The sequence below is a fragment of the Hakea prostrata genome, chromosome 8 (assembly GCF_041222555.1).
Source record: "Hakea prostrata isolate BN-2017 chromosome 8, UWA_Hpros_2, whole genome shotgun sequence".
NCBI lineage: Eukaryota > Viridiplantae > Streptophyta > Magnoliopsida > Proteales > Proteaceae > Hakea > Hakea prostrata.
The window spans coordinates 31,759,045-31,780,143 of NC_142607.1; the positions used below are offsets into that span (position 1 = coordinate 31,759,045).

Here is a 21,099-nt window from a genome sequence, read left to right on the forward strand (position 1 = left end):
AATCTTTAGCCTAAGCCCTATTTGGGCTCAGGACGGGCTTCGGGTGGGTCAGGGTTGCCAAGGCCAAACTTGCACCCGTAGGGACCGATCATAAAGACTTGTAAGTCTCCAATCAATTAGAAATCGGAATCTTGCCATCTTTTTTTTTTTTTTTGGTGAATCATCTATTTTTTCCGGGTCCCAGCTTTTTGAGGTGTTATCTTTGATTGTAAAAAATATATGCCCCGTCTCCTACTTGTCAAAGTTTCATTATTTTTGAATCAGTAGGATTACACCACATATTCTTGTGGAGGAGCTTGATTTAACAAAACTTCGATATTGGCCTTAGAAACACTGTCACTGTTAGTCTGGTTGGTTGAACTCATGTCCTAGTTAAAATTGAAGAAAGAATGAGTGCTGTGAAATCTGCTCTAGCTTCTTGAAAACCCACATGAATGCATGATTTTCACTTTCCTCACCTGTACTGCTGTTGCTGGTTCTCTTTTTCTCTCTCTGAATCTCTGTTTGTGGAGAATCACTACCTGCTGGATTTGGTTGATTGTTCATGGCTTCCAAAATCTCACTAGCTACAACCCCTGATTTTTCCATCTCTTCTGCAAGATTCTCAACAAGCCCTTTAAAGGTCCCTCTTTCTGTATTCCCGTCACTGAACTCTGCTGGGTTTTGTTGCTCAAGAAGCATTTCAAATTCCAGGGGAGATTCTTCAGTACGCCATGTTGTTTCAACTCCAAGGGAAGACGCTTCAGTACGCAATGAGGTGAAGGAAGAAGAGATTAAATCCATAATCTCAGAAGATATTCAGGAATCTAAGTCTACCCCTTCATCTTCCAAGCTTGTTCTTGTCGTTGGTGGAACTGGAGGTGTCGGTATGTACTTGCCCTCATACCTTCATTCCCCTGAATCATGTATACTTTCTGTTTTTATCCTTGCTGAAGCTCTATTATTTTCTATAGTTGCCAATCCAAATTTCATGAAAATTTTTGGAAGACCATGTTAGTTTAATGAGTAAGCTGGGATTGAACCAAGAAAATTTACTAGAAAGGGCACGAAACCTCTGAGGCTATTCAAGAATTTCAAGTTTTTGTTGATGACTGCTGTAAGCCTGCAAGCATGAATCAGTCGGAAACCCCTGTCATGTAATACGTCAGCAGGTACAAACAGTTTCCAAGTAGAATTCATGGCTTGGATCTTAATTAAGCTGGTATCAGTTTTAAAATTTTTAAATGCATAAAATTTATTTGCATTGATCAGAAGTACCATGGTATGAGGCTTTAGTGAGAGATTTCTGCACTGCTATTGCCACATTTCCACCTGGAACAAGATAAATAGTTATATTCTGTGGTTACTTTTATTATAACTGTTTGATAGCTATTAAGTATAAAAAAAAAAGTTTCAACCCACTGATCTTGGCTAGGTGTGTGAATATGTATCGAGAAAGTGGTTATCAGTTCAGACAGCATGTTTACAACCTTTGACCTTTTTCTCCTGTGATGGATTTGTTTACTTGAAAGGTTAAAACTGGCCTTCACGAAGAGCTGAGTCAGAGACTGAATGGATAATTGTATTTATTCTTTCCCTCTAATAAATTCTTTAGCATATAAGAAAAGGAATGTTGTATAAAAAATTAAAAAGTTGTGTCAGATTAGTTTGTTGACCATCTATAATTGGTAGTTTATCTTGCAAATCTAGGGAGTGTTTCTCAGTTAGTATAATATAATTATTCATAAAGCAAGATAGTTGGACACTTGGACTCAATTCTTTATCAGGGTCCTCAATTATGTCGTTGTATCTCGAATGAACTTATGACTTGGCACAGTAAGATGGTTTCACTCTAAATCATGTGGAGCCCACTAAATGTTTCCCTTTTCATAATCCTTGTGAGATCTTTCTAGGATATTTTTTTTGGCTTAATTAGAAATTTTCTTTAAGTTGAGAGGTACACCTGAGGGTGGACTTTGGTGCAGTATTAAGGTTGTTCCATTGCAACCTGTTGTTTGCTAGTCTGAGTCGGGAGACAGCCTCTCTGTGAATCAAGAGTAAGGCTTTATACATTATGACCCTCTCCAGATCACCCAGTGGCAGGAGCCTCAGGCACTGGGTACGACACTAGTGAAGGTTAGATACTAGGAACTGCCATCTGTAATGTAGCTGATTATACCTTAAAAATTTTTCAAGCATTCTGAGTTTTGTTTTTGATTTCATATTTTCTCTTTTGTTAGGTCATTTCTTTTCCCTTTGGATTTGCTAATCATTTTGTGCGTTATATCCTACATCGTCATTGTATTTAGTGGATGAGAGAATGATGTTGAATTGAGTTACTTTTTATGGTTTTTGCTGGGTCTACACTGAGCTAAAATTTACCCCTCTAATACATTCAGACCGGATAAATGAAACCCAGCTCCTATGCCCTACTTTTCCCTCAACTAATTCTGTCATATGTAAGGTTTTAACTATACAATTCCAGTACATTGACAAATCATATATTTGTTTCCATAGCTAGTGTGATAACAGTAGGTTTATATTATTCTTTTCCAATCCTGAAATTAGTGTCCTGTCGAATCAATATGTTAGAGTTCAGTTCGATATAATTTCTTTTCAATGACCTTTGGTATTGAGGTATGCCTTTTTTTCTTCTATCAGGGCAGTTAATTGTAGCGTCATTGCTTAATAGGAACATCAGAGCACACTTATTTCTGCGGGATCATTTGAAAGCATCAACATTGTTTGGTAAACAAGATGAGAAGAATTTACGGGTACCAAACTCTACAATGCGACATCATCAATTTCATTTTCATATTGAAACTGTTCTGCTCTCCTATTTAGTTGTTTCCTTATTAATATTTATTATTTATTATACATACTCTGATCTGAAATTTTTTCCTTTATCCTTCATTTTGGTAGTTATCTTAGGGGTAAAAAGTTACGTCTCAAAAGCTTTTATAAATTTGTAGGTATGGAAAGGTGACACACGAAATCCTGAAGATTTGGATCCGTCTATGTTTGAGGTTTGTGTTTGACTCTTTAAGCTGTTTGTGAGATTTATAAATCATAAGTGGCTTCTTAAGTGCATGGAACATAAAACTGGACATTCACTCTATGTTAACTTGTGTAAGTTATCTTGTAGGGAGTCACGCATGTAATTTGCTGCACTGGAACTACAGCCTTTCCTTCAAAGCGATGGGGTGGAGATAATACACCAGAAAGAGTAGGTCAGGGATAATGCTTGTTGGAGACTTCCAGTGTTGGAAAAAGAAACTTCCAATATTGCAAAACTTTTTCCTTCCTTTCCATTTATTTGAGAAAAATTGTTTATGGTAGTGATCTCTTCTCAGAAAATTTTAGCTCATTCAGATGTAGAACTCTTGTGCACAAAAATCTCTTTTGAGCTATTATTCTTTTAGGGATACAATCAACTTCTCCTGTCACTCCATTCATTCTCTTCCCCCCCCCCCCCCTTTTTTTTTTTTTTCTTGTTGGGGAGGGGGGTGTGTGAGGTGGGGAGTGGGTGGGAGTGGGATGCTGGTATAGGTAGAGGGGAAGATGCACTTCAATCCTTTAGGAAAATATCAATAAACAGAATTTCCTTATCAGGGAATGAAACAGTGGAAGAGTAGAAATTTTGAGATTCAGATAAAAATAGGTTTAAACCCACATATTTATTACTTCTCTATCTCATGCCACATAAATGACAGCTTCTGCCCCATGACTCGGAATATGGATGTCATATCCATGCTTCTTTCATGTCTTCCAGCTGTAATTCGGTTGACTGTATTTATGGTTTTATTTTTCTCCTGTACATAGAAAGACCCTAAGTCAAAAGCTGAACTTATTGAACTTTCTACCTTCAGTATCTATAGCTGCACCTTTCTTAACTATAATTTTCTCTTTGAAGATTGGGAGGGAGTTCGGAATCTTGTATGTGCAGTGCCTCCATCTGTGGAGAGGTTTATTCTTGTTTCATCCGTGGGGGTTACGAAGTTCGATGAGTTGCCATGGAGGTACCTTGACTACTTGAATGAAAAATTAAGTTTTCAGTATAATAGTTGAAATTCCATTTCAAATAGTAGCAGGACAACCATTTGATGGTATTTACATTCTTGGGTAAGGAAAAGTTCATATAGCCTAAACATGTGGATAGGGAAAACTTCGTAAGTGTTTTTATCTCTACACAATCTTCAAGTCATTCTTCTAGGGCAAGTGGACATATACAATCTTTCCAGACATAATGTAATGAATCCCGTGCATTTGGCTTCTGTTTCTATGGAGCTGTTTGATTCCCAAAACAATTCTGAAGAGTGCATTGAATAGTAGCAATAAGGCTGAAGTTAATCTGTCTACTTATGACTAGAAGTCAATTACCAATCTAATTTGAAATTCTGACCCATTAGTCTTTTTTTCCTCAACAGTGTTATGAACCTCTTTGGTGTCCTCAAGTATAAGAAAATGGGGGAGGAATTTGTTCGCAAGTCTGGTCTTCCTTTTACGATTATCAGGTATGCTACTTCTTCCTTTTGGCTTCCATTACTGATTTCAAGATAAACTGTTATTCCATCAACTGTTGGAAACTCTGTCCTAAACTGTAGTAGCATTTTAATGTATGCAAGATCAATGATGACTTTACCTACAGTAGGATCATATGCACTGATAACATTGTATTTTAAACAGATGGTTCCAGCAATGTGATGGTCGACAATCAACCAAAACAGTAGACTGTAGACAGGGTCTTTGAACAAGACAATTGAGTGCATGAACTCTGATTTCTGTAAATGGGAACCTGAACTAATAGGTTATGCTGCAGAATGAACTGATAGGATTTAGCAAGTAGGCATCTTATATGAGACTCATTTCTTAGTTGAGGGTAGGAATCTAATGACTGATCAACACTTCAAACTCAGCTAGTTCTGGCGGTGGGATGGAAAGTCATGTTATGATCTTGGAATTAATTAGTGTAACACAAAATAGCTACTTACAACTGATTCCTCAAAACAGTCAATGGACCAGGCTGAATTTTCCATTGAAGCAGATCTCTCAAAATCTGGAGGAGATGATTGTTGGATCTGAAGTTAGGAGGGCTTGAAGATAATTATCAGTTAAAACAATCGCCAAGAAATCACAAATTCAAACAGAAAGAAAATGGAAACACAGAGATTCAATGTGGTTCACACACCAATGTGGCGTGCTATGTCCATGGGCGAAGAAGAAGAATTTCTACTATGTAGAAGAAGAACAAAATGGAGATCTATCAATCAATAGCTAGAAGGGCGTTACAAAAACTCTCACCAAAAACCCATGGTGAAAGTACCAAATCTCTTAGTGACCTTGTAGGCGAACATAAGATACACGTCTTTTAATCATGTCATTCGGTCACCCACCAAAATATGTTGGTACAGGTCCATCTTCGAAGTTGTGTATAAGAATTCGGGTCACAACACAAGAAATCTCCACCTTGACTTGAATTCTCCCACAATGTTGAATAATCTTTATCTTTTCCAATAGCCCTTTCATGGGCTAAGCTCTAATGCGACCAGCTCCAATCAAGTGGAAGCAATGCTTGAACTGGGCAGGACATAAAGGCCTTGTCAACAAATCAGCTGGGTTGTCTTCAGTGTCAATTTTCAACAGCTGGATATTGGCTTTAGCAGGACCTCTCTGACATAGTGATAACGAACATCAATGTGCTTTGTCCTTTTATGATACATCTGATCTCTAGTTAAGTGAATAGCACTCTGGCAATCACAATGAACAACAATCACCTTCTAATCTATGCTGAGTTTTCTAATCAAGCCTCTAAGCCAAATAACTTTTTTAACTACAATAGTCATCGTCATGTACTTCGCTTCTTCAGTAGATAAGGCAACTGTAGTCTGTAAAGTAGCTTTTGAATCGCACAACTTCCCAAAGTCAACACATATCCTGTGAGTGACCTTTTGTAAAGATCACTTGCATAGTCTAAATCAACATAACCTGTCAATTTGACACCATTCCTCTAAATTAACATAACATGTTAATTTGTCAGCATTCCCTCCCAAACTCCAAACATACACTATAGGTCCCCTTCAAATACCTTCCCAATGAGTTTTACTTAGACATGATAAGTATCTACTCACCACACTAACTGCCTGTGAAATATCAGGTTGAGTACACCCACAGTGATGTGAACACTTTGCCCCTTGCCAAAACCCTAAGTGGGGCCCACAAAATGGCCCCAAGAAGCCTCCTTAGGCTGGCCGGACCCTCTAGGAGGGGTATTTTGGGCATTTTCAGACATAATTAGTTGCTAGAATTAATTAAAGATTTAATTCTAGAATCCAACATGGTTAATAATTCTTAACATGAGTTAGTGGTTGAGTTATTAGTTAGTAGTTGAGTGTCCTAAGGAGTTCTTTTTCAAGTGAACTTCCTTTGATTAGTTTTAAGTTATTTAAACTATTATTTCAGCATGTGTCTATTAGGGACTCTTAGATAATTTAATTTTTATTTCAATGGTTGAGATTATGTGGTGGGATCCTAATCTATAAAGGAATCCCACTTGGTGTTAAGTTCTTTTAGTAGGCTAAAAATTAAGGCGTACTCTTTCTTTGTAAGTCAAGTCTGGATTGAGTAAAATTTGATTATTGCTTGTGGGAAACAAGTTGTGGTTCTCTTTAGGAGGGTCACGTCAGATTTTCAGCTCTTTAGATTCAACTACAACATTACATCTTCAAGTTCCAGCAACTATTCATCCTCAACAGCAGCCATCTTCACATCCAGCAGTAAGCTTATGCTCCCAGTCCCCCCCCCCAAAGGCCATCGCACCCTTCTCCTCCCCTTCCTTCCCCTGCGCAACCCCTAGGAGCCACCCCCACCCCATGGTAGCCCCTCCTCCTCATTCCCCTGCAATTACAGCAACCCCCTACCCCTTCCCCATCACCCCCAGGCCCACGCAAGCACACCCCTGTCCCTCCCCTGTTCTGCGCACCCTAGCAGCCCCTCCCCTTGCCGCTGCAAAGAGAAGCAGCAACCCCCCCCCCCCGACTCTGCTATTCGCCTCCCCTACCCCCTGCGACACCTCCCAGCCATTCCCCCACCTCTCACCTATGCTATGGGCCCCTCTCTCTATTGCACCCCCACCCCCTCCTCTGACTTGTGCAGAATCTGAAAAAAAAAAAAAAAAAAAAAAAAAAAAAAAAAAAAAAAAAAAAAAAAAAAAAAAAGAAAAGAAAAGAAGAACAGAGAAGAAAGAAAGAAATAGAAAAGAAATGAAAAAGGAAAGAAAAGAAAGAAAGAAGAGGAAGAACAAGAACAAGAAAGAGAGTTCATGCCCAAGATGGACTTAAGCTCTCCTAAATGAATCCTTTATGTAGCAACTCATTCACTTGTCATTTGAGTTTGTTGTGCTCTGTTGGGCTAAGGCAATAAGCCGGTAGGTTTGGTACCACCGAACCCTTTACCAAATCAATGGCATGTTGAATATCGCGTATAGGAGGTAGCTCATTAGGCAATCCATTAGGAACCACTTCAGAAAAATTAGAAAGAAACTCTTTGGTGGGTGGAGGGGATCTCACCTTAGGTGGAGGGGTAACTTCCCTTGTAACAAGAGCCAATACCAGCCCTGTATTATGGCTAGTGTGACTGAACTCCTTGTGAGGAATAACCAACAGCTTCTTTTGCGGTATGGACAACAACTTGTGCTTCATGGTCCCCTTTTGGTTGGCCCTCAAGGACCTCCGCTGACACATTTCAGCTGGGACATTGACTTGGTGTAGGACAATGTGAAGTCCTTTGAACTTGAATACACACTAGTTTTTCTTCCCCCGGACCATAACATTGTTATCATATATCCATGGTCGACTAAATAGAACATCAGTAAGATGCATAGGGATTACATCACACCATACCTCTTCATATCGATGGAGCTTTCGTGGTACGGAACATCGTTGATTTACCACCAGAGTATTCCAATTCAGCAAGAATACCCGATATGGTTGAGGGTGCTTCTCCACCTTCAAGTTTGCTTTCTTCGCAAAGGTGTTTGAAGTAACGTTGACGCAGCTCCCACTATCAACTATCACCAAAGCGGTATTATCTCTGGAATTCATACGGCTGTAGAAGATACAATTGCGCCGCCAGTGCTCTCCTTTGGTTTCTGCCACCAAGATGTGCTTACTATATGAATGCCATAAGCATCACATCTACTAGCGTCATCCTCATCATATGCAGCTTCGTCATGATCACCATCGTCGAGCAGGTATGGGAATAGATCAGGATCTTCTCCCTCTGCTTACTTTTCAATCTCAACAACAACATTAATCTTTTGATGGTGTGGGCAATATTTAGTATAATGTCCAACTTCTTGACAATGAAAACATTGTGCTTGGCTGCCACTAGTCATAGGAGCCTTATCCTTATCTTGTTGGGTTGGAAATGTGGGTTGAGTAGGGGTTGTTGTAGTAGGTTTTGGTGCTGGAAAAATTCGCCTAACCTCCCTAGCTTGGTATCCAAACCTTTTATTGTTGGATGCCAATAATTCTTCCGCACGTAGGGCTTTTTTAAAACAGTTCCGCACATTCTTTACATCTACAATGCCAATGGCCCTATTTATTTCAAGCCGTAAATCCACTCTGAGACGTGACAAGATTTGGATCTCCCTCTCTCGAATTCCTAGACGAGAAGAAAGAGAGTCAAATTGTTCCATATATTCTGCAACTGACAAGTTCCCTTAACGAAGAGAATTTAACTTGTCTTGTAGTCGCAATTCAAAAAGTAGATGACAGGTACTTTTCTCTTAATCTTAGTTCTTCCTTCATTTCCTCCCATATAGTAGGAGCTCTACCACAATCTTCTAACTCATATTCACGATTTCTCCACCATTCACGTGTAGCTCCAACTAGCTTGGTACGTGCTAGCTTAACCTTTCGTACCTTCGATAGTTCATACCAATCAAAATAGTCATCCAACGCTGCCAACAAATCATAAAACAATTGAGGATCATGCTTACTCGGGTATTCTTTGAGTTCAAGCTTAACCCTGTGAGAGTCACCAACATGCCTATTGAATGTAGGTTGTTCTCCATCGAAATAACTTTGTAGGTGCTCCTCAAAAGTTGGTTGCACAACTGGAATCCTTTGGGGTCCTCTTCCTATATTTCTCCGAGTAGGAAAATTGGCTATAAAATGAGCTGGCTGGGATTTTTCACCAAGTGGAGGGTGAGGATCATGAGTAGAGGCAGCAACTCTAGCCTCCATTTCTGAGAGCCTCTCGTCCATTTGCTTATGGTTCGTAGTGATTTGGTTGCTCAGTTGTTGAAACATCTCCATCATTGCCGCTATAGGATTAGATGATCCAGAATTTTCACTCCTTATCATGACTTTGATACCAAATAATGTAGTACTGTATTTGATTGATCAAAACAGTAGCCAAATAGGATCTTTCACAGGGAATAATTTCATATTTAATAAAATTAAGATAAATTATTTATATATGAAGGTAGGTTGAGAATCGGAGTGGTAGTACAAGGATATTAGCTTAACAACATGGACTAATAGGTCTTCAAAATAGGGGTAGAACTATGAAGAAGACATTGAAGGAACATGATAAGATCCTTATAATATCTTAGAAAATTAATACAAAATTGCAAGAAATTAACAAGATAGAGCTGGTTTTTATGGTGCCAGTCACCCCCACACCCAAAGGTGTTCCTCAGCCTACGGCTGCCCAAGAACTCTCATAAAACATTCGATACCCTCTCCACTCACTTGTCCCTCTATTTATAACCCTCAACTAACCCTAATTCTCTCTCTCTCCTCCACATGGCCTCATTCTAGGGTCCTAACACTACCGGCCCCTCGAAAATCACCTTATCCTCAAGGTGATGGAATTGTTGAAGTTTAGTCGTTTGATGGTGCCGCATAACTGGAGTAATTCAACATCATCCTCCCATGCTGAATAACACATCCACTGCCCAAAATCAGACTTGGAGCAAAGCACTTGGTCTGGAAAATTTTTTTTTTCGCCGGCCACGAAATTAACCCCCATTGCATCGCTGCAACTCTCACAGAGCCTGCGTGCCGTCTCAATTCTACGAGGTTGAAGGCGATGATGCAACTTGAGAAACATTCTCAGTGAAAAACCAAGGCTGCGTTTGTTTGCAAAGGTGGTGTGGGAAAAAAGGGGTGGAAAAAAAAAACATGTGGGCCCCATGTGTAGTGGGGTGAGGGAGAAGGAAAGGAAAGGGTTTTGTGGAAAAGCGATAGTGGTGGGTCCCACTTTTTACTTTTCCAAACTTTTCCACAAAATTCCACCTAATTTGTGGGGTTTTAAAATGGCTTGGGGTGGGAAAGTTGGGCTGCCACATCACCAGACAAGTTTCCTTGAGTTAAGGAAGCTTGTTTCTCACTTTCCCACCCCAAACAACCAAACAATCTACAATTTTGGGATTTAAGGGAAAAGTAAGAAATCTACACTTTTTTCAAGAATTTCCCACCCCACCTTTATTCCAGGAAACAAACGCAGCCCAAGAGAACAATGCACAATATGCCGAACAGTGGTGTGCTCCGGCAGATTTTTTTAGTCCAAGCGCCGCTGGTGCAGGTCACACCTCAGTAAATAGTGCCGCTGTTGGAAGAGCTGAATGATTGGACGCCCGAATTGCACTGGATGTTAATCGAAGGATGAGGGTTTTACTCGCCATAATGGAGCATTGCATCTCCCCCTCAGTCGCTGCAGCCCCAATGTTGCCGCCTCCCTTTCCATTCTGAAGTCTAGAGGACATGAGGCCAACAGTTTGATCGGACCACTGCTTGGTTGAGTCGATCGGACCGCTTCTTGGGTAAGCCTTTGGTTCCTACTAGTTTTGGGGTTGGGGCTTGGTTTGTTTGAGTAATATGGGCCCAAAATAATAATGAGAAAAGGTGGGTTTTGGGTTAATGAAATGGGCCAAGCCCATGAGTGATGGTTAAAACGGGTGGGGTCAAAATACTTAAACCCATGGGTTAAAAGAAATGGGTTGGGCTTTGGGTCATAAAAGTGGAATGGGCCCAAGATAATTCATTTGAACGGGTTAAGAAATATGGGTTAATGAAATGAGATGGGCTTGGGGTTAATGGAATGGGTTGGGCCCAAAGGGGTTTCTTAAGGGAACCAGATGGCCCAGTATTTAAATTTGGTTCGTTTGGGCCCTATGTGTGAAAATAAGCGTACCTGAGTTGGGCCCAAATTAGAAAAACCTTGGTTCTTAATGAGTGAACCAAACCCGTAAACCGGTTTGAGTTGGTTCAAACCAACCCTAAAATTCCCAAAACACCATCGCCGTCTTCCCCATTTTTTGCAAACAGGAACCTCAGCTGCCGTAGGGAGTTTTCTACCGATTGCCTTTGGCTTCCATCGAATCTCAGCATGATTTCTCGCTGCTGCATCTTTAATCCGGTAGGCAACGATACCCGAACTTCTCCCTCTCTTCTTCTTTCTTCTCCATGCTCGGTGATACTCATCCACGCCGGCTGCAACCCCCACCGCCTTTGCTTTAGACTGTACGGGGTGGTTTTGCGAATCGTTCTCCTTCACCTTGGTCACTGTTCCACCACGGAAACTCATCAAAGTTGATCTTGCTTCGCCTCTTGTCCCGCCATCGAATTCGATTTTCAGGCCTTCGTTGAAGCTTGTCCAGTTGAATTCCGACCATGTCTTCTGATAAATCCAATTAAACGCATCCCCAACCAAATGTTCGAGAGCTACTGCGAGCCAATGTTCGTGTTTAATCTGGTGTTGACATCAAAATTGCTCAACTTCTATTAACCACTCTTGCGCCTTTCCATCACCAGAAAACAGTGACAACCATTTCACCTCCCTGGAATCGTGAATCGTGAATGCTCTGATGCTAGTTGATAAGATCCTTATAATATCTTAGAAAATTAATACAAAATTGCAACAAATTAACAAGATAGAGCTGGTTTTAATGGTGCCAGTCACCCCCACACCCAAAGGTGTTTCTCAGCCTACGGCTGCCCAAGAACTCTCATAAAACATTCGATACCCTCTCCACTCACTTGTCCCTCTATTTATAACCCTCAACTAACCCTAATTCTCTCTCTCCCCTCCACATGGCCTCATCCTAAGGTCCTAACAGAACAATATAAGAGAATTGAGAGAAAAATGAGAACAACAAAATACACCGGGGCTTCATATTGCAAGGTAGATCGATTGGATCAAACACCAATCTTCATTGATCAAACACAAGGATTCTTCAAAGAGGAAATAGCTAACAAGCAATTTGATTTCAAAGTTGAGTGTTGAGTTGTGTCCTCACCCTCTTACATAAATCTCTTTATATAGCATTCTAAAGAGACATAAACACTAATTGTAACATCCAACCACTAGCTAACACCATCCACCTATTAATAACTCAACTACTACCCTAACTCTTGACAAAGGAAAACTCCATTGATAATGAGTTCTTTTATTTTCAAAGCACAACCCCTTTTATTGACTTTTCAAGAACTAGACTTGGGCTTAGGTCTAGACTATGGAGATCAAAATATGTGGGCTAACTTTAACCCACTAAAACAGTCCTAGCCAATTAAAGCCATGGGCTGATTTGGGTGATAGCTTTAGGCTTTTGATAGGCCTGACCCAATGGGCTTCTTCTCTCTTGAATATGTCTTCAATGTTGCATCAAGAGGATGTTACAGACACAGTACTACTTCGCTCACGGGATGGATCCACCGAGACACTCCTCTTGGCTTTGAGTTGTACTTCCCTTTTATTGTCAGTTACTTTGTATTTGATGTTTTGAACCTAAAAGTGATATATTGAATGTTATGTACTTAAGTAGTTAAGTTTATAGTGTACTTCTCGGACAACTTTACATTGATGTTATGTACATTGAATGACATATCTACGTTGATTTTTTTAGCAAAATGCAATGTGCCAATGTGTTCTTTATACTCTAGTTAGCTTAAATGCAGAGTCCCACCTTAAAATACTCCTTAAAACCTGTTGAAACTTGCACAAAAAAGTCTGAAGTTTCTTTGAAATTTCTCAAGTTTCCACCTAAGTTTCCCATTTTCACCTAGTCAAAACTTGAGTTTCCCTCGATGTTTTTTCTATGTACAATAGAATATCACATTCTCGACCCTCGAGAATATAATAATACAACCATCATAAGTTCAGTATAAATCATAAGTTCATAGGGGAAGTATTGTGTATTCACATTCTATTGTGGATGACCTTCCCCCTGATGCACATAGGGGTCTTGCTCGAAACTTGGATTTTAAAAGCTGTTGGTGAGAGGAGGCGACAATCTCGAAAAAAATAAACTTGGGAGGCGAGATAGGTCGAGATCTTGACCTGTCTCCCTTAAAACTTGGGTTTCAAAAGAAAGGGTGGACCAAGATCTCAGTCGAGAATTTGCATTTTGTGAGACTTGCCTTATATCTCGTCTCGAGACCTCACAAAAGCAAGATACTGCAAGATCTTGAATTATGTCTGTGGTGGATTTCTTTCCTCTTGTGGACCCATTTGCAACCATTAATTTTCTTCCATCTAGACGGCTTAACAAGCTCCTATATTTGATTTATATGAAGTCACTGAATGTCCTCATTTGTGGCCAACGACCACTTCAAAGAAATAGCTAAAGAAGTAGCTTCTGAATATGTTGTTGGCTCACTGTTTTCATTTGTATCTACAACAGACAATGCATAAGCAACAATTTCAGCATGCCATATTTTTGTGGTGGCCTAGTTCTCTTCGGTCTGTTTCAGGCAATCTTGTACTCTTCTTCTTCTTGATTCCCTGGAGCACCTTCTTCTTTAGTAAGTGTGGGGTAGCTGAACTAAGTTAATTGTGCTTTCTTTCTAGATGGATCATCTACTTCAAACTCCACCTTCTCCTTGGAATTTTTTGACTGTCATCACTTTAAACATAGGTTTCCTTTCTAGGTTTAAAATAGCATACTCATCAACAATTACATCTTTGCTAATAACAAACTTAGGATTATTTAGATTAGAACATTATAACTTGAATCCTAGAACTTCAGATCCGTACCCAAGAAAAATACACTTCTTGCCCTAGGTTCCAACTTTTCATTATTCACATGTCCATTAGCAAAAAAACCAAAAATCTTTAAATTACTATAATCAACAAGTTTACCTGGCCATGCCTTCTTTGGAGTTTTGCACTCAATAGCTATGCCGGGAGATCTATTCACCAACCATACTGCTGTGTTTATTGCTTCTATCCAATCCTACGTTCGATGACTTGCACCTTGCCTTCTCTAACAAGATCCTGTTCATACGCTCTGTAACTCCATTCTGAGGTTTCTTCACAACTGTACGGTGTCTTACAATTCCCTCAATCCTGTAGAACTCTAGGCCATTTTCTGTTTTTAATTTTTTAATTTGCTTCCCCGTCTACTTCTCAATAAAATTCTTCCATTGCTTGAAAGTAACAAATACTTTGTTCTTGTGCATCAAGTAGTCCCAGACTTTCCTAGAATAATCATCAATAAATATAAGTAAATACCTGGCACCGGTTCCCTTTGAAGGAACCTTGGATGGCCCCCACACTAGCAGATACTTTCCTCATGTTCTTTTAATTTTCTGACGACTGTGGTGGCTTTGGGTAAAGGCAAGTCATGGAAGAGCAATTTACATGAGTATTATCATTTGTAGGATCACACACTAGCAGTGGCTTCATCAATAGTTTTTGACGGGGTCTCATTTGTACATGAGTATTTTAGTTGCCGAGTTTTCTTTGAAGCAAGGAACAATTTCGGTCAAAAATGGAATTTCGAATTTCGACCTTGCAAAAGATCAAAATTCCTATGTTTCGGTTGAAATTTCGACTGGCCGAAACTAGGCATTTTTTTTTAGGATTTTGGAACTTTAATTTCGGGCCTCATATGGATTTAAAATGATTTGGATTCTTGCATACTACCTATTTCAAGCATAATAAACACTATAGAACTACTAGTTTACCAAAAAAGCCATTGAAAATGTAACATCCAACTTCTCAAGTATATACTACATATGAGAAGAAGCGAGAATTTTACCAATTACAAGTCTTACTCTATTCCATGTCTCCCTCTTCTGTTTGCACCCCATACAAATGACAATACAAGTCCCATAAGGTTTGCCCCATTAGTTGTCGACGTAGTCAGCAACTGCAGCTTTGTACGTGGCCTCATCCACATGCCTAAGTTTCCTGATGGTGGTAAGTTACATACATGCTTCTCATAATAACCTCCTATTTTTAAATATAAAAAAAATAAAAAAAAAAATATATATATATATATATATATATATATATATATATATATATATATATATACTATTTTTTTAATATAGAAATAATTTAAAAATATATAAAATATACACTATCTTAAAAAGCTCCACAACATGCTCCAGAAATTGCATACATGCTTCCACTAATAATCTCATTTTTTTAAATTTAAAACAGAAATTAATAATTTCTTAATATTTTAATATTTTTTTAATTATTTAAATATATTAAATACAGTAAAATTACTTAATTAACAGAAATAAAAATTGATTCAACACCATCACAGCCATATGGTGTCTCAACTCTCACATACATTAATTTGAAGCTTATACATCTACTATACATATATATTTTTAGCAATATACATAATCTACTTAATTATTTTTAATAACAGAAAAATAAAAAAATAGTAGGAGGAATCAAAAATTAATTTTGACACTACAAATTCATAGATTAACAATCTAAAGTAAACATATTTAAATTTGGAAGCAATCCAAGAAGATTTAAGGCAAAAACAAAACAAAAATAAAAAAATGAGGAAGTTGGTTACTCACCTTGCAAGATTTGAGAAAATGCATAAATGGAGGAGCAAATCTAGTGTTTGAATGAAATGGAGTTGTAGAAATTAGGTGAAAAGAGGGATGGAATCAAGAGAAATAAAAAAAGAAGTTGAAAAGAGGGTCGAAATGTCTGAGGCGATACGGCTCGAAACTAGTTGAAAACTGGGTCGAAAATGGACACTTTATAATATAGGATTGTAACGTTTTGGCTCGATACCATATCAGTCGATATTTTGTATCTCGGTCGATACGAAATGATATGGGACACTTTTCGTATCTATCTTTGTATTTCGTTTCGATTTGGAAAGTGCAGACATTGAAATTTCGGTCGAATTTTGTTCCATGCTTTGAAGTGCAATTGGAATTGCATATTACGAGGTTGGACAGGTTATAATGATTCTAATCTGGTTGCTTAAAAGTGAAGGGTATTTTAGGCACCCCTCCTCCACCAAAAAAAAAAAAAAGAGAACAAAAAAAAAGGGAAACAAAAGCAAGTTGTCTGCTGACATGGACAATTTATTTTGTTAATTCTCATCATTGTGGAAATCTGGTCGCAAGCTGCACTCAAGTCTGAGCTAAAATAAGGAAGTTATAGGGTAGATACCTTTCTTAACAATGATCTAAGGAATCAAAGATTATTCTGTTGGGTTTGGGTGTCTTGTATTCTGTGGGTCCATGTAATTATAGTTTTAGTTGTATTTGTAATTGAAATAGGGTTTAGGTCAATTACTAGTACTGGGTTAAAATTGTAATTATATTAGGATTAGGGTTTTAGGTTTCTCTATAAAAAGTCTCAATAGGATAACCTAGAAAAAGAAAAGGAAGCTAAGGGTAACACTTTGTGGGTGTGAGAGTGATGTGAGGTTTTCTGAAATAGTGGAACTTCTTTTCTCTCTAGTGGACGTAGGCAGGGTTTTGTCGAACCACGTTAAATCCCTTGTGTGCTTTGCTTGTGTTCTTCTTTGTTCGTGGTTGTGCATCTGTTATCCCTAACATATTCAATGAGAAAATGCTCAAGATTGTAAATTCCATTAACAGTCAGAATGAAGCCATGCTTTATGGACCTATGATTGATGGAAGCATGGCAAGGCTACTGTCTTTGAGATCCGGCTTCAGTTCTTGCTAGTGCACAGAAGGTAATGTACATGGCATTTTTATTCTGGGCTAGAGTTCTAATGGGTGGAGCAGATTTTAATCGCTTGCAAAGACCATAGGATGTCTTTTGAGTATCCTCTATGCTCTAATCTCAGCTCTCCAACTTCAGTTGGGGATATTTACGGCTACAAGACTTCAAATGGGGTGATTTCTTTTTCTTTTTCCCTTTCTTTTTTTAATTTAAATGTTTTTATTCTGATTCAAAAAATGCTCTCAAACAAACTAGATGAGCAGCAGAGGTCACTAGAATTTGGTTTGCACTGTCCTATGCGCATTGGAGGCTATAGTCTCCTCCATCTCACATGTCCAGCTTTCCTAGAAACCATTGATGGCCTAAAATCATGAACCAGCACCGCGCTTTGTGGTTGCAGCCAAGGAAGAAAGGGGAGGAAAAAAGAGAAGAGGAAAGGGCAGTAAAAGAAATAGATGGAAGAGAATGGAAGGAGAATGAAAGAGAACGGAAGGGGGGAAAAAGAGAAAAGGAAGAAGATAGGGGTTGCCCAAATTGTCAGGGACCACTGAAGGACTTTATTGGTAGTGTTGAATTAAACATCCCAGTTTTCCGTCAAATCGGATAAAGTTGAAGACTCCAGTGATTCACTGGAGTTGCCAGACTGCTCTAGATACAAGAAATCAGCAACGGTGCATAGTTAGCCTTGTGGGTTTTGTAGATCTGTATTCATTTGCTAGTTAAGTTGAATTACGACCAAAGACCTAGACTAGTTGTGTTCTCATTGTAGGGCATTCTTATCAGCCTAATCGACACTTAAGTAACCAGTGGGTATTGGGTACCATTGGGAGGTAACACCATAGCTCCTGCAGTTGTTAGGGGTTGAACTGTTGAAGCAGACATGGTGTTCTAAGTTGCAATGTGACTAAAACACCATTGAGGTAGATTGCTCTTGCTTCTATAAATCAGGAGTGGAAGGTGTAGAATTGGGCTGTTAATTGCAGTTGAAAACTAGTATTAAGGGCTGAGGTCAGTGATCATTGCTCAGTGCATGTAGACAACTTGCCAAAGCACATATATCTTCTTTTGTAGATATAATTATGTTTGCATGGTATAATACTGGAGTGCTTTTCTATAGGATAGGTGCGCACAAAAATGGTGGAGCCTTTGGCAGTTAAGCTGGGATGTGTATAGAACTGTTTGTGCTTTTGTTGACAATAGTGAGGGTCTCAAGCAGTTTACAAGGTTGTGTTATTTCAGAGCTGCAAAGTGTGAGGTTCAGCTCTTGGCAACATTATATTTGTCAGATCTAGGCAGCAGAATCAGCGACTATAATGGAACATGCCTTGGTCAGGGTTGCCCAATCAGTGTGTGTTTAATTGTAGTCTATGTTGTGTAATCTCATTTGAGGACCTTAGTGTGAGTCAGGAAATGGTAATAGTTCTGGGAGAATATTTCAGCGATATTTTTTTGACCTTAATTCACCATCCTCAGTATCAACTTGGTAACAACAATTACAAAATAGAATTTTCCTTAACACAGGCTACCTTTTTTTTTTTGGATAGGTGAGATATTTATATGTTAGAAAAGAAACATTACAAAAAGAAGGCATTCTTCTAGAACCTCATTATAGTGGGGTAAGGAGAATCCAAACAAGGAGGGCATCCCCTCCTAATCAGTATACCAAATTGGAAATGTTTGTGAAAGGAAACAGAAATAGAAAATAAATAAAATCTAACATTGCCATCTACTAATTGACACAAATATGTAACTCTAGAGAATCAGAAGCATCTCTGATCCTTTCTAGCTGTGCATGTGGCACTTATGTAGGATTTTCATGTTCAATACCATATGAACAGTGCATGGACATAACTTTTCACTAGCCTGTTTTGTTCCATTTCTTCATCATGCTTTCTTTGGTTTCCTATTACTTCTAACTCTATTTGGTTCACCAGACCCGGCAGACTGACAGATGGACCTTACACCTCATATGATCTTAATACTCTGCTTAGAGCAACTGCTGGGCAACGACGAGCAGTTCTAATAGGTCAAGGTATTTCTCTTTTACCCTCCCAAAGGCGTAAATAGAAGCTTCCTCCATGATTTCTCTGTATCTTCAAGGACCCGTCCATTAGCATTACAACCTATTGTAGTATTGGCTACAACATTGACAAATTCTAATTTTCCATATTAGGGATTACTTCTAATATTTGTTCAAATTTGTGTGTTCGGTAAGTTAAAAGTTGAAGATGCAATGTGTTTACATTATTCCTAATTCTTATTCACTGGCATTTATGCCTTTTCAACTCTTTTTTTTTTTATTGGGTGCTAGGTTTTTTGAGCCTACAAGAGGCCATACACCATTTTTTCTCAGTTCATATACTGTGAGAGTTTGAATTAGTCTCATGATATGGCAATGACCTTTTGTAGTTCTGTACTTACCAGAAGCATGACTAGGACATTCGGACAGTTGTGTTGTGAACTGTCTAATGAGCTTCTCTTATAAAGAGAGTGAACTTGTTTGCATTGTACCCCATATACCAAAGCAGATGATTAGGTTTGTCAGTAAAACCCTGCTGACCCGGATTGGCTGAAACCTGCCCTGAGCCCAGCCCCATCCCAGCCCGATTTTTTCAAACCGAAGGGCGGGCTTGGGTTACAAAATAATCAGCCCTAATAGGGTTGAGTCGGGTTCAGGTTTAGCCCTTGGGCCAACCCGGTCCAGCCCAACCCGACCTGTGTTGGTTGAAATTAATCGAAGTCATATCTAAAATTTAAAATGGCTTTAAACAAATTGATATCCATTTTGTTTTGGTAAGTAATAATCGAGTACCCCTTCTTTTCTGGTGAGTAACAATCTTAACATCCCCCTAACCTAAATATCTAAGTATTTTCACAAATCTCGTGTTCCCAAATCAATAATTGTGTATGCTTTCTCTTAATGGTAACAGCAAGTACCCACTAAAAATATTGTTAGTGTTGGAATTTGAAGAAATAATTGCTCAGAAGGTATTCTTCATTCATAGGCCCCAAAGGGGTATTTATAGTTATAATCTGAGTAGGATAAGGAAATACAAAGCAAATAGAATAGAAAAACCAATCCTAGATATTAGGAAACCTAGTTTAATACAAAATATGAAACCAATATAAAGAATACAAGTAAACAATAGATATAACTAAAAGAGGAGTCTACTGCAATTAGGAAACCCCAATCATACTTCCAACACTCCCCCGCAAGTTGAGGCATGGATGTCACACATGCCCAACTTGGCCAAAATAGTATAAAACATCTGTCCGGGTAAACATCTACAACTTGATCTTCAAACTTTATTAATAGCTTATAGATTGGTCTGCCTTGGACTTCCACTTGCTTTGTCCTCATCTGTACCGCAACTTTAGGTCTCCAAGGAAAAGCGCCCAAGAGAAAGGTAGAATTTTCAAATGTTGAGAAGACCAAATTTCTACACAAATCTGGGGGAAAATATATTTTTGGGGTAACAACTGCTAGGGTATGGCAGGAAAAGTGAAACTTTAGATATGTAGCAATGTTAGATCTCTAAAGGGAAAATTTTCCAAGTAAAAGGGGCAATCTCCAAAGGTAAGGGAAAAATTGTCAAGAAAAATGATAGTCTTCAAAGGTAATAGAGAGTCATAGACCAAGTTCTGCAAAGGTCAAACACCAAATTTTCAGTAAGATTAGATCTCCAAAGTGGAAGATGTCAAGGCAAGGGGAAAATCTTCAGGGGTAACAGGGATCAGGTTCTGCACAGGTTAAAAAAGTCAGATCCATAGTAATGTTAGATATCCAAAGTGGAAGATTGCCAAGGTAAGGGACAATTTTTTGAAGGTAATAGAGATCAAGTTTTGCACAAAGAACCTGGAAGTGACAAAGATCAAATTCTACACTAGGAAGTCTGAAAGAAGGCATTCGAACAATGACCTGAAAAATGTAGACAATACTCTTGAAATAAACATTGAATTATAGACATCTTCAATCTCCCCCTCACGTATAGTTTTACATGTGGGTAAAACAATGACAAAGGAAATCCCTAAATGATATCCACCAAAGTAAGATAATCACTCGAATATAATTAGGAGAATTCTTAGAAGAAAAAATTCAAGCCAATGGTAAACTTGGAAAGGACGAAATTGTAATGGTAAGATGAAAGTAACATGAAA

General features: G+C 38.7%; 1 protein-coding gene across 1 annotated transcript in view; it reads left to right on the forward strand.

The window, feature by feature from the left end:
• The first annotated feature begins 323 nt into the window (after positions 1-323).
• Positions 324-21,099, forward strand: part of LOC149007562 (NAD(P)-binding Rossmann-fold superfamily protein) — a 48,488-nt gene continuing 27,712 nt past the window's right edge. Inside the window, exons 1-7 of the mRNA XM_089165670.1 lie at positions 324-866; positions 2,641-2,753; positions 2,952-3,005; positions 3,125-3,209; positions 3,893-3,998; positions 4,407-4,493; positions 18,876-18,973. Coding sequence (XP_089021796.1) covers positions 545-866; positions 2,641-2,753; positions 2,952-3,005; positions 3,125-3,209; positions 3,893-3,998; positions 4,407-4,493; positions 18,876-18,973 — 865 coding nt within the window. The 5' untranslated portion in view covers positions 324-544. The remainder of the gene's footprint in view (positions 867-2,640; positions 2,754-2,951; positions 3,006-3,124; positions 3,210-3,892; positions 3,999-4,406; positions 4,494-18,875; positions 18,974-21,099) is intronic.